This window comes from Carex rostrata, chromosome 1 (genome assembly GCF_964058835.1).
Source record: "Carex rostrata chromosome 1, lpCarRost1.2, whole genome shotgun sequence".
In the NCBI taxonomy this organism is placed as follows: Eukaryota; Viridiplantae; Streptophyta; class Magnoliopsida; order Poales; family Cyperaceae; genus Carex; species Carex rostrata.
The window spans coordinates 16,020,331-16,034,188 of NC_135918.1; the positions used below are offsets into that span (position 1 = coordinate 16,020,331).

The 13,858-nt window shown below is 28.1% G+C and overlaps 1 protein-coding gene across 2 annotated transcripts; it reads right to left on the reverse strand.

Annotated features, from left to right (window-relative positions):
* Positions 1-2,579: 2,579 nt before the first annotated feature.
* Positions 2,580-7,304, reverse strand: LOC144560868 (glyceraldehyde-3-phosphate dehydrogenase 2, cytosolic-like). Of its 2 annotated transcripts, XM_078310093.1 has the most exons (12): positions 7,177-7,304; positions 7,028-7,051; positions 6,813-6,913; positions 6,199-6,314; positions 5,546-5,645; positions 5,248-5,394; positions 5,094-5,154; positions 4,702-4,799; positions 4,464-4,606; positions 3,818-3,901; positions 3,501-3,590; positions 2,580-2,865 (listed from the first exon to the last, which is right to left on the reverse strand). In XM_078310093.1, the coding sequence occupies exons 1-12, from the start codon at positions 7,178-7,180 to the stop codon at positions 2,820-2,822; spliced, it is 1,014 nt and encodes a 337-aa protein (XP_078166219.1). In that variant the 5' UTR covers positions 7,181-7,304; the 3' UTR covers positions 2,580-2,819. The 2 variants fall into 2 exon arrangements, with proteins under 2 accessions (XP_078166219.1, XP_078166223.1); XM_078310097.1 differs by having other exon boundaries at positions 7,028-7,233.
* Between the last annotated feature and the right edge of the window lie 6,554 nt (positions 7,305-13,858).

A 13,858-nucleotide genomic window follows, 5' to 3' on the forward strand; every position in this document is an offset into this window, starting at 1 on the left:
CAAAATTATACTTCCATCTAATTCTTTGATATAATTTTTTTTCAAAACAACACACAATAGTTTGAATTTTCATTGTTTTTTTTTTAATATTTATGTAATTTTTTGAAGCAAAGATGGAGATCAAACTTTTCAACTTAAAAATTCACTTTAAATTCTCCAGCTGAATTTCGGACATGCGATCTTTTATACGGAAAATATTATCTTAACTATTAGATCAAATAATAATTCTCAAATATTTATACAGTTTTAATAACACCAAACAATAATATCACTATCAATTTCATTTCCCCCATTGTTTTATAAGTTCTAGTTTCTATTGAAGTCAATTTTCTAATTATAAAATAAACGCTCTGGTCTCAATAATAATTTGCAATGGTTTAAATAGCGTTTATCGCAAAATAGCGTACGGGTTAAAAAAATCGCGCTATGCTCAAATAGCGGCGCTATAGCGCGGAATAGCGCGCTATAGCGGCGCTATTTGAGCATAGCGCCATAGCTTTTTTGGTCGGAAAACGCTATAGCGGCGCTATAGCGCCGCTATAGCGCGCTATTTAAAACACTGATAATTTGTGCCAATGTTGTTCTAGAATGATGGTGGGTGTTAATAAAAATACAGTTGAGAAAAACAATTTTAAAAAAAAATACTCAAATTTCTTTCTTAATCTATTACTTCAGATATTGCTAATATATTTACTGAATTAAAAGTAACAAAAAAAAATATTATCTGCCATTAAAAGTTTTCCACCAAGCAACATTTTTGTTAGAAACTGACCAAATGGTTGAACTGAAACATGGTTTCCTTAAACTGTTCCACCAATCAACATTTTCTTAATCTCAAATGAAAATATTTCTATTTTAACGATATAACTTCAATTTTTTTTATGTGTTACAGATAAAAGAAAATTCATACGATCAAATATGTCTTTAAAAATTCAATTTGTTGTGCGGATCAAAGGACAGGATCCAAAGAGAGATTCCTTGAATCAAAGACAAGTCAAAGGAAACGGTCTCTGGTTTTGATTTTTGTTTTGGTTTTTGGTTTTGATAAACTGAAACCTTGGATTAGGGTTTTGGAAATTTTTCTCTGCTGTCTGGAAGCTTGACTCAGAGATGCGATTCTGCGGCAAGCTGCCACAACCGCACCTTGGTTTCTATGCGCGGTTTTGCTAATAATTTAAATTTAAAAGAAAAGGCAAATAAATAATTAAAGGTCACTTTCATGTACCTCCTCAGAAAAAGGCATATAATATTATTAGACAACCTGAAAAAAAATTTATATGAAATTATTGTTGTTTTTTATGTGAAAAAATTACAGACATGGAAGAAAAATCTAAAACTACAAAAAAAAAAAAAAATGATTACATACTGTATGAAAATTGTATTGTAATTTTACATATCACATGATATTTAATATATATATATCGAATATTTATATCGAAAATACATTCACAATTAAATTTTCATAACTAGGTATAAATTAATCTGCCAAGATGAATTATGAAGAGTTTTACAATTCATCGTCTTCTTTTGATCTCTTTTTCATGTTCGTTTTCAACCCTTTTTTGTTTTCCTTCAAATTTGGCGACTTAATACATTGGTACCTTTTTTTAATGGTTTTGTAAAACAGGTTTTAGTTCAAAACATGAACTTTTATCGTTATTCAAATCAACAAATAAAGACTCGATCCTTAATATTTTTTTTCAAAAAAACCCTAATAATATATATCAAATATGAGGAGGCTTCACTTACAACATTGTTTTTGCGAAACATCTTGCTTACAACAATTTGGTTTTGCTATTCTAAAAGTTCAAATAGTCGATCCAAACCATTTAACATGATATACATATTAAAATGTGCTTGAAGATAAAATTTTACATTTTTTTTTTTTTTACTATTTATTAAGTATTTTACAAAATTGTTGTTTTTCAGTGGTCCAGAATGTCTAAAAAAAGCAGTTTTGTAAAATACTTGATAAATAGAAAAAAATGTAAAATTTTATCTCCAAGCACATTTTAATATATATTTTATGTTGAACGGTTTGAATTTTTAAAATTGCAAAACCAATTTGTTGTAAAATATTGTAACTTACAAATGTTGTAAGTTAATCCCTCCTCACCAAACATATAGTTTGTGGCATAAGTAGATTTGATATGATTATCTTTCTTTGCCAGAACTAAACAAATTTATCTTAATTTTTTTTAAATTACTTTATGATCTCATCTAATTGTTTTTTTTATTGGAAACTAATTTCATTTAAGAATTAAAAATAATTAAACGAAATTAGTTGCAAATAAAGGAGAAGAAAAATTATGTCAATTCATTTTAAAATTTAAATCATTATCTTTCAATAAAAATGTTAATTGTACTTAATATAAGTAAAATTTGAGGAATATAAGTGATTTAAAAATAAAACTGATAGCGCTATATGAATAAATTGAATCAAAATTGACAACCATATATCATTTTGAACCCTGATATATTCAATTAGTAAATTTATATACGGATCCTTTCAAAACTTTATAAATTGAATCTAAAATTGATTCAAATTTCAAAGCATTATTTCCAAGAATATTAAAGAGAAAAAAAAATAAACAGTTCTTACTATGAGAATAGATAAACAAATATATTATTTCCATCTAGAGAAAGATTAAACAGAAAGGGGTGGCAATAGTATGCACCATCCCAGAAAATGAAAAAAAAAAAATATACATATATAACAAGTTCTCAAAAAACAAAATTGTCACAGATTTATTTTCTGACAAAATCAGACAACAGCTGAAGAAATTGGGGAATCAATAGAAGGCAAATATGGAGCTCTTTTATGCAATTTTGTGCATGTGGCGCACCAAGTCAACAACACGGTTGCTGTAAAAAATTAGAACATAAAGAAAACAATTAATTTTGAGATATAAAAAAGTGAATGAGTGAGGGTATGGTAATATGCATATAAATCTATATTTTCATTTTTAATAATCAGACAGTCAATTCATACCGTTAAACATGATTTCTATATGAAAATGTACTTATCTGCTTTAAGATAGGTAGAAAATCACTTGATCCAAATACTAGACCATTTAAAAGTAGTGATTTTCTATCTATCTAAAAGAATATATATTTTTTTTTAAAATGTAAAATTTGATCTACGAGAATGGAGTTGGTCCGATGGGCTTCAGGACAGTCCGATCCTCTTTAAGATCCATGTGCACAAAATTTGATGTGAATGCGTACAAATCTTAAAATAGATCGAATGGTCCTGAAGCCCATCAAACCTAAAATAGGTCTTCTGATGTACTCTGTAGTCTTGATCTTCAAGTACATTTTTGTATGGAGATCATGTTGAATGAATCAGATCAACTGTTTGGACTTTAAAAACAAAGATATCAATCTATAAAACGGACCAATATGCACTATGCATAGTACTGTATCATCACTCAGAGTGAATTCTCTAATTTTTTTTTTTAGGAAGTGTTGTTGACATGAAGAGAGAGAGAGAGAGGTACCTATAGCCCCATTCATTGTCATACCAGGAGACAAGCTTAACAAAGTTACCATTCAAAGCAATTCCTGCCTTTGCATCAAAAATGCTTGACCTGCCAAAGAAATAACAGAATAACAGTTCAAAGTCCCAATTGAAGAAACAGATTTGAAACATTTAAAAAAAAAAATTTTTACAGAAGAACATGTGTGCAAAATTTAATTTTCTCACTCCTGATACCATCTCTAATTTTGTTTTCCACTATTGGTTAAAAAATTAATGCCAGTACTCATAACTTGAGCAAACAAGAAAAATTGATGCATTCCACAGTTATTATAGTACCTGCTGTCTCCAAGGAAGTCAGTAGAAACCAAATCCTCATCAACATATCCCAAAATTCCTTTCAAGCTACCCTCAGATTCTGCCCTGTAATATATTATTTAAGTAATAATTTATTATTATGAAAGTTTAAATATGACCCAAAAAAAAAAGAGTGAGGCTATGATAACATGCATATTACAGATTGACTCGTATTATGAATCTATATCTCTATTTTTAAAGTTTAAATAATCGATCCGAGCCATTAAACATGACCTCCATAAGAAAATCTACTTGTAGACCAAATTTTACATTTTTCAGAATTTTTTTACTATATTTTTAGATAGGTAGAAAATCACTACATTTGGATGATCTAGAATTTTCAAATCAAGTGATTTTCAACCAATCTAAAACAATTCTAAAAAATGTAAAATTTGGTCTATAAGTGCATTTTCATATTAAGAGAATGTTGAACGGTTCAGATCTACAGTTTAGACTTTAAAAACAGAGATATGAGTCTAAAAGGTATTGTTGGGTACTCAATTGAATGCTCAAAAGCATATAACATTTCGACATCTATTGAAAAATTGAACACTCTAGTTATCTCACATGTATTGTAGAGTTCTTGAAAGAATATGTGGTATATATTATTTGGATGGGATCAACTTACTTGATGGCAGCCTTGATCTCGTCATAGGTGGCGGCTTTCTCGATCCTGACAGTGAGATCGACCACCGACACATCCACAGTGGGGACACGGAATGACATCCCGGTGAGTTTGCCGTTTAGAGCAGGGAGCACCTTCCCTACAGCCTGCACATTTATCAATTATTATAAGGTAATTTCAATGCAAATCTATTAAAATTAAATTTTCTTTGAGTATGTTTGTTTGAAATTTTTTTAATAACCTTGGCAGCACCGGTGCTGCTTGGGATGATGTTGAAACTGGCAGCACGGCCACCTCTCCAGTCCTTGCTTGAGGGTCCGTCAACTGTCTTTTGGGTGGCTGAAATGTTGGAAAAAAAAGTTTTATTTTAAAAATTAGTGAAAAAAAAAATGCAAAAACATTGTGTAGATAAGTTGTGCAATTTAAAAATTATGTTATATATAGGCAAAAGATGGATTTGTGAATTGGTAAAATAAATCAATGTTGTTTGCTAATTCTTGCACTTTCACATCAATTTCTATGCTATAAATAACTTATATATACCAGTAATTCCAAACCAGAAAATGCTTATTACTTATTTTACATCAGTAAACAACATCAACCATGCTAATAATAAAAATTAATATTCCTCACCAGTGATTGAGTGCACTGTGGTCATCAAGCCCTCAATGATTCCGAACTTGTCATTAACAACCTGGCACAACATATATCATCATCATCAATAAAATATATATACCTTTGTGAAAATGGAAAAAAAAAAATTGAGGGACAATTTTGTAAAATGTACCTTGGCAAGAGGAGCAAGGCAGTTGGTGGTGCAGCTGGCATTCGAGACGATGTCAATGTCGGGTTTGTACTCGGTCTCATTAACACCAACAACAAACATTGGTGCATCCTTGCTCGGAGCAGAGATGATCACCTTCTTTGCTCCACCCTGTAATTACCAAATAAATCAGTTTATGTTTTTTTGGTACCAGTAAGCTGGTACCATTTACAGAATCCAAATATCAAAACATATCAAAATAAAAGATGGTTCTTCATTTGTTTTACTTCTACTATCATTTTAACACTAACAAAAGATATACCTTCAAGTGAGCGGCAGCCTTGTCCTTGTCAGTGAAAACACCGGTTGACTCCACGACATACTCGGCTCCGGCCTCTCCCCATGGGATCTCCTCTGGATTTCTATCAGTTTTAAAAAAAATATCCAATTATTAATTATAAAAGAAACAATCAAATAGAGCTAACTCAACATATTTATCCTCTTCTAAATGAGTTAAATGAAACTTTATCATGTCATTAAATTCCATAGTAACAAGTTTCAAAGTTCAAATAGTTGATCTTCAACATGATCTCTATATAAAAATGTACTTGCAGACTAAATTTTACATTTTTTTAGATTTTTTTTACTATTTCTTAGATAGGTAGAAAATCACTACTATTTAATGGTCTTGAATTTTTAGATCAAGTGATTTCGACCTATCCAAAAAAAAAGTAAAAAAATTATAAAAATTATAAAAATTAAAATTTGATCTGCAGGTACATTTTCATATGGTGATCATGTTGAATGGTTCAGATCGACTAATTGAACTTGGAAAACGAAAATAATGATCCATAGGACCGACCAATCCACACTATACATAGTTTATTTATTCTTTTTTATCCATTTTATTTGTTTATTCATTTATTGTTTGATTTGAGGTTGATATAATAAAATAGTTGCAATTTGATAAGGTACCTGTTGCCGAAGACGGTAACTTCTTTGTCGCCGAAGGCAAGAGTCTTCGAATCCTTGACAGTGATTTCACTGTGTTTCCAATATCCGTGCACTGTGTCGTATTTGAACATGTATGTCTACATTTCAGAAAATAATGGGTTAAATCCACCCGTTAAACTTTTCTAAATCATACAAGTTTTGGTTCATTTTAAACAAACAGGACTCAATAATTGCAATTCCAGATCTTGATACTGTACCAGCATTGGTATTATAATGTACTGTACCAGTATCAGATCATGAAATGTACTGGTATCATGGTTGATAATACTAAAATATTAATAGAAGGTACATTAATTTGTGTGTTACCATGTAAAATAATGTGTTAGATCCACCCATTAAAACTTTTCTAAATCTTACAAGTTTTGGTGCATTTGAAACAAAAATATGTTACAAATATCAATCATATCTAGTTAAACTAATTACCATGTTGAGATTGATTAAGGAATTGGATACCTGATATTATACCAGCATTGGTATTATAATGTACTGTACCAGTATCAGATCATAAAATGTACTGGTATCATGGTTGATAATACTAAATTACTAGTAAAAGGTACATTTAATTTGTGTGTTACCATGTAATCAGTGGTGATGAATGGATCGTTGATCGCCACTAGCTCGACATCTTCGCTCTGAAGAGCAACCCTGGCAACCAAACGGCCGATTCTACCGAAACCTATTCCAATCAATAAATCCCAATTTATCATTTTCTCTAAAAAAAATTGTAATTACATAAGACAACTAATGCAACAGAAAAAAGAAAAAAACCCAAAAAAAAATAATTGTATACCATTGATTCCAATCTTGATCTTGCCTGTACAGAGGAAACAAAACAGAAAACAAAGAGCAAAAGAAAAATCAGAGACAGATACATAAATACATAAAAGAAGTGTAGGTACATTTTGATTAATGAAAAGGCTTTGAAAACTGATTCATTACCCATGGTGTTGTTAGATTAGAGCCAAAAAGAGAGAGCTTTTATAAATTGAAAAGAGAAGAAAATGAGAAGAGAGAATTTTGCGAGAATGAAAGATTGAAGAAGAGCTTTTATAAAGCCACAAGAGCCGTGAGCGACTTTTGAGTTGAACGCCCCGTTTTATTAGAAAAATAAAATTCATCTAGCAATCACTCTGACACGTGGGACCGGATTTTTGAAGTAATTAATGGCGTGGGTAAGGGGTAAAGAATTTAACAAACTAGTTTTGGCTTCATACAACGCAGGGACCATATGCAGTGCTATTATCATTCTATAGTTCGTGCACTGCATGAAGTCAAAACTACTCTGTTAAGAACTTTACCCCCCGGTAGATTTTTTTTTGTCTTGGAGAAGAAGACAGATACAATCCGAGTAAATATTTACGGCCCACTTATGTGACCCGTCTAGTCGATCCGAACTGTAACAGATCAAATTTAGTATGATTATTTAATGAGGAATTTAATTACATTTTTTTTTTGTGATACCGGATTATACTATATATTTTTAAAGTTCAAACAGTTGATTCAAACCGTTAAACATGATAGATATATTAAAATGTACTTGCAGATAAAATTTTACATTTTTATGAATTTTTTTACTATATATTAAAATGGATACAAAAAATCAATGGTCTGCATACAGTGATTTTGTTAAATACTTAATAAATAGTAAAAAAATTCAAAAAAAAATGTAAAATTTGATCTGCAAGCATATTTTAATATATCCATTATGTTGAACAGTTTGGATCGATTATTTGAACTTTGAAAACTTTGTAAATGGAGAGTGTAATTCGGTGTTACCAAAAAGGTGTAATTGGATCACTCCTCTTATTTAATAACAATAAGATTAAAATATTATATTAACATTGAAAAGGATTCGAGAAAAGAAAAGTAGCACAGTTGGTTAGGAAAAAAGTCCTAAGATTATTCGTTATTTAAAGATTGAGAGTTTAATTTTTCTTCACAAAACTCTCTCTCATAACTTCGCAGCCTCTGAAAAGGTTGAAGAAGGTTGAAATATCATTATCTTTTTGTCTCTTCGTTGTGTTTTCACTTTTTAAAATTTTTAATAATAAAATTTAAAAATGTATATGTCAAATTAAAATTATTAGATATTAGATGTAACTACATGCACAATAAAAATTATCATTTTTTAATTTCAATTTTATATGAATTAATAAGTTGAAAATTAACGTCCATAATTTATCCACGTTTTTTGTAATTTTTAAACTCTTGATACTAATAAAAGAATTGAAATGTAATGATCTTTTACGTGTGCATAGAGAAAATAATTTAGATTATATCTAGTTGTTTTAATCTAAATTTAAAATTTTAAGTTATTGTAATTATAATTCTAAAAATAAAATTATAATGGAGACACAAAAATATAGGCTTTTGAAGCCTTCTCATTAACATTTACATTTAATTTATAACTAGTGATTATAAATAAAAAGAATAATGTATAAGTATGCTAAAAATTAAAATAGTTAATGAATCTCATGAATTAAAAGTAAAATGAATTGCAGTGAAAAACATAAATTAAAATTAATTAAAAAAATAATTACCTGAAATGATTTTTTTTTTACTAAATTCTAATTATTGGTCATATTTCTTTTTTGTTACAAAGTCCTAGTGAAAAAAATAAAGATTTATCTTGCATATCTTTTATTTTGCCGAGTTAATTTCATGACTTATTTGAAAAATAAATATAAGTGACATGTTAGCAATGAGATCACTTGTTTGGATTAAATTAGGTTGTTTTGGGGACATGACATGACATTTGAAATAAAAAAAATTGCAAAAAAGGGCGGCTTGAATAGAAAATTCAATTAGTAAAATGTTGACATGATCTCTTAATTATATAATGGAGTCAACAACTCAACATATTTCAATTTTGTATTTGCTTCTTCAGCTTTGAAAAACAAATTCAATTCGATACTCGATCAGAACCGTCCGATCCATTCCATAATTTGTACGCTTATTTAGATTTATGGGGCGGATTTTAAAATAAATTATCTATATGAATCTTAATGCGGATCTAACGACTTCGATCAAACATCAGATCGAATATATTTTTCAAAGTACACGGTGAACCAGTTGCAGTCAGAATTATGTATGTAAATAAAATTCTTAATTAATTTCGAATTTAATTTTTTTAATTGGGGAAAAATTGGGATTATTATTTAATTCAAATATTTTAGCCGAGTGATCACATCAAAAAAATATAAACCCTAAGATTGTAATTTGAAACGCAAGATCAAACTTAAGAGCGACCAAGTAACGTCGAACAACAATGAAAAATTTTATTTGAGCACACAAGAAGGAGAGAGGATGTTAATTACAAAAAAAAAAAAATACAAAAATATAGGAGAAAAAAAACGTTGGAAATAATATGATAAAAGTCTATTTTAAAATTGTAATTTTGATTTCATTTACAATATATTTTTAATTAATTAAAACCTTGTTAGCGATTGTAAAACCATCAAAAACTCGTAAATATAATATAAATTACAAAATTACGTCTTTCATTTGTGTTTATTTATCGACCTGAATCAACCATACAACATTAATAACTTACTTTTAACTATCAAGTATCTTTCATATAAAATTCTGGTATTGAATTTAAGGGAAAATTTCACGTTGACTCTTTAGAAAACAAAATTGATATAACTCTTCTTCGTTCCCCAAAAATAATTATGTTTTTTTAGTTTTCTCCATTATCTTATTTTGAATTTATACTTTTGTGTTTGATTGACATATATACAACCTAGCTAGGTAGATAGACGGTGAGGTGTTAGTTTATAGAGTGAGAATTAACTAATATTTTTAGTGTTTATCACCCATTCACATGAGTTCTCACATTAATTTCATGCACATTTATAACAAATAATATCATAGTATCACATGTTTTGTGTTTAGTTTGATTTTTACACATGAGAAGAAATACATGATATTTTGATATTTCCCTGTTCCCGTCCGTTAATTATAACATCCCCTAATAAAATTATTTTATTTACTAAGAGAGGTCTAGAATTGGCCTATATTCTTTTCCGGTGTTTAAATTGGTAATAAAAAGCCCAAAAATAAAATAAAATAAAGAGATACATTTATTTGAGTAAAACTATAGTATCCTTTAAGCTCATAATATTTTTGGTGAATTTATTTTAAAATTAATTATATCAATATTAAATTAATAATTAAGAAATTGAAACTGTTCAAATTGTTCTATTTTACGAATAATATTTTTTTATGCAAAAATTAAAATTTTGAATTAATTTAACATAAAATCAAACAGTAAAAAATGATGCAAAATGAATTAACTTAGCATCTCTACTACAAAGCTTAAATACAACGATATCAGTGATCGGTTGGTTGTGCACATAAAACCAGTGCCACAGAAAATCTAAAAAATAATACTTCATCAAGAGGCACACAGACAGATGCCATTTTCTGGCCATGAAGAAAAAAAATTAGCAAGAGAAGCTCATGAGCTGAAGGCATTGATGAAAAAAAATATATATTTTATGACTTGTAAAATTTTTGGGACTAACAACTTAAAAAAATGCCGGATACAGAGTCGGTTTTTTATTTCTTTTAATTTCCTCCTACTTTATTATTTGTAAATAAACATGTAAGTATAATAAAAGTTATAAAATTCAGAAAACGAAGGGTAATAAAATTATTTCTTTTTTAATGAGGAGACTTTGCAGCATTATGAAAAATATATTTTTTTAAAAATTGTAAACTTTCAATACGTTCCACAAAGATTTGACATATGAAACAATGCATATATTTTTATAATTTTATCCAAATAAGGATTAAAAGTTTTTTTTGTTAATTTCTCACAAAAATTATAACTCGAGTTTTGCATAATTTAGTTATCATTTGCAAAAAAAAATTTGTTTGAATACATCATTTAAATGAATTTCTTCAGAAGAACCAACATTTACGGATGAAATTGCATAACAGTCGCATAATATAATTCTCAGCTCATTTCCACAATTACTTAAAAACATTCGTTATTATTACACAATTTTGTCTCAAAATTTTATTAACGTACAAAATAGATTCTGCAAAATGTTTTCTATATTTGAATTTTTTTTAATTTGGAATAAAAATCATCAATAACGAAACAATTTGAGAAAAATATTAATTTATGCGGAGAAAATTTCAATACATTGATGGCACATGAGCTGAAACTCGAGTTTGCCCTACCAATACCTCAAGATCTCAAAATCATTTTATCTAATTAATTGGAAAAGGCATTGGTTAAGACAGATAAATTAATATTTTTAAATAAATAATTTATTTTGAAATGAATTGGATATAATTAAATAACTAACTTTGTTAAAATTTTCAATATTTATGGAGCAATTGGGCCGCAACAAAGTAGAAAAGATTTTAGTTCAGATGGATTAAGCAATTCTATAATAGAGAAACAAAACCGATATAATTTTTCGGTTGCTAAAAATTAATAAATTTTTTTTTAGTTTACTCCATTATCTTATTTTAAATTTATATTTTTGTGTTTGATTAATACATAGACGACTTTGTTAGGTAAATAGACGGTAAGGTGCAAGATTTTAGATAGAAGAATTAAGTGATATTTTTTTTAGTGTTTATAATCCATTCATAGAAATCCTCACATTAATTTCATGCTCATATATAACAAACAACATTATAGTATCACATTTTTTTTTTTGTTTATTTTGATTTTTACACATGAAAACTATACAAGATATTTTGAGATTTCTCTGCTCTTGTCTATCAATTGTAGCCTAGCTCCTCTAATAAAATTATTTTCAGGTATTTAAATTGATAATAAAGAAATACATTTATTGAAATGAAATGCTGTTTGAAGGAAAAATAATTGCAGAAAAGGACAGCTTAAATAAAAAAAATTCAATTATTGAAATGTAGATCTGATCTCCTAATTATATAATTGAGTCAACATCCATTTCAATTTTGTATTTGCTTCTTCAGCTTTGAAAACTAAATTAGTTTGATGCTTATCAGAATCGTCTAATTTGCTCCAAAATTTGTACGCTCGTTTAGAAATAAATTATCCGTTTGATTGTGCACATAAATCCACTGTCACAAAAAATCTAAAAAATAATTTACTTTCCTCCTACTTTATTATTTGTAAATAAACATATAAGTATAATAAAAGACATAAAATTCAGCAAACCGAAGTAATAAAATTATTTCGTTTATTAATTAAGAATTGTAAACTTTCAATACGTTCAACAAAGATTTGACATATGAAAAAAAAAATGTATTGAGCAAAATTTTCATTAAGTATCAACAAGGAATTGGTCAATTTTTTTTTTTTTTTCATTTTTCATTGTTTATCTTAATTTCTTGATAGATTAAGTAATAATTTTTTGCATAACCATATATTAAGGAATACTTTTCTTCGATTTTGTAGCAGATATGCACAATCATATTTTTAGTTTGGATCGGCACAATCCAGTCAGAATCCGAATTAATTTGATCCAAAATAGAATATACAAAGTCTTTTTAATATATGTGCTAAATTAGCTGAAATTTTTATTAATAGAAAAATAATAAATAAATATCGACAATGGAGTAAAATTGAGATATAGAAAAAATGTGATAGTTTATAATGTCCAATATTGATGGCCTGGTTAATCTGCTCTAATTACTCTCTAATTAAACTGCAATTTTTTTTTCTGGGCTTCATAGACTATCAGGCCTTCATCTCTAGCCATGATAGTCTACGAAGGCCTTTGGCCGTGATAGTCTATGAAGACCAGAACTTTTTTTTTTTTTCCCGCAGTTTAATTAGAGAGTAATTAGAACAGACTATCATGTTTTTCCTAAATCTCAATTTTACACCATTTCTTTTTTCATTGTCGATATTTGTTTATTTTTCTATCAATAAATATTTCGGCTAAATTAGAGGTGTAAACGGATCGAATAATTTTCGGATCCGAATGCAGAAACATGATAAATTTGCGGATTCATAAAAAATCATCCAATTCTATAACCGCATAGAAATGTAACAGCCCACGATTACACTTTTGATTACAGTTGTGACTTGTGGGACTAATTAAACTGTGCTCCAGATCGGAGCAACTTTTTTTTGTTCTTTTTTTATTTTACATTATTAATTTTTTTTAATTATAATACTTGTATTATATTATTTAATTGGATTATTTATATGACTCAATAATCCATTTTTTATTCATATTTATGAATTATTTGCTCCGTTTCCATTTAAGACAGATTTGATTTTAATTTTTGACATCTATTTACTATCTGTATTCGTTTCAATCATTGAAACACACATACAAATTTAATATTAACATTATTCGCTCCGCATTAACTCCGTTTATACCCTAAAAGCATATCAAAACTCAAAATTTGAGTTACCTCACACGTGATATGAATTCCATTTAGGTGGTGCAAACAGGTTGGATGTTATCCGTTCGTATTCAGATTCGTATCTGAAAATTAAATACTGATATTCGTACAGATACGGTTACCGATATAATTTTAAATATTTTTTATTCACATCCGAATAATCAGGGGCGGATACAGTATTTAGCAGGAATCAGATTCAAATAGCTTACAGGGTTCAAACTCATTAACTATCGAATACTAAATAAAAAAAAACAATCAA

Coding starts and splice junctions, on each gene's coding strand:
- LOC144560868 (XM_078310093.1), bottom strand. Junction 5,155..5,247: donor GCCTTGCTCCTCTTGCCAAG/GTACATTTTACA, acceptor ATGTTGTGCCAG/GTTGTTAATGACAAGTTCGG. Junction 4,800..5,093: donor CACAGTGCACTCAATCACTG/GTGAGGAATATT, acceptor CCAACATTTCAG/CCACCCAAAAGACAGTTGAC.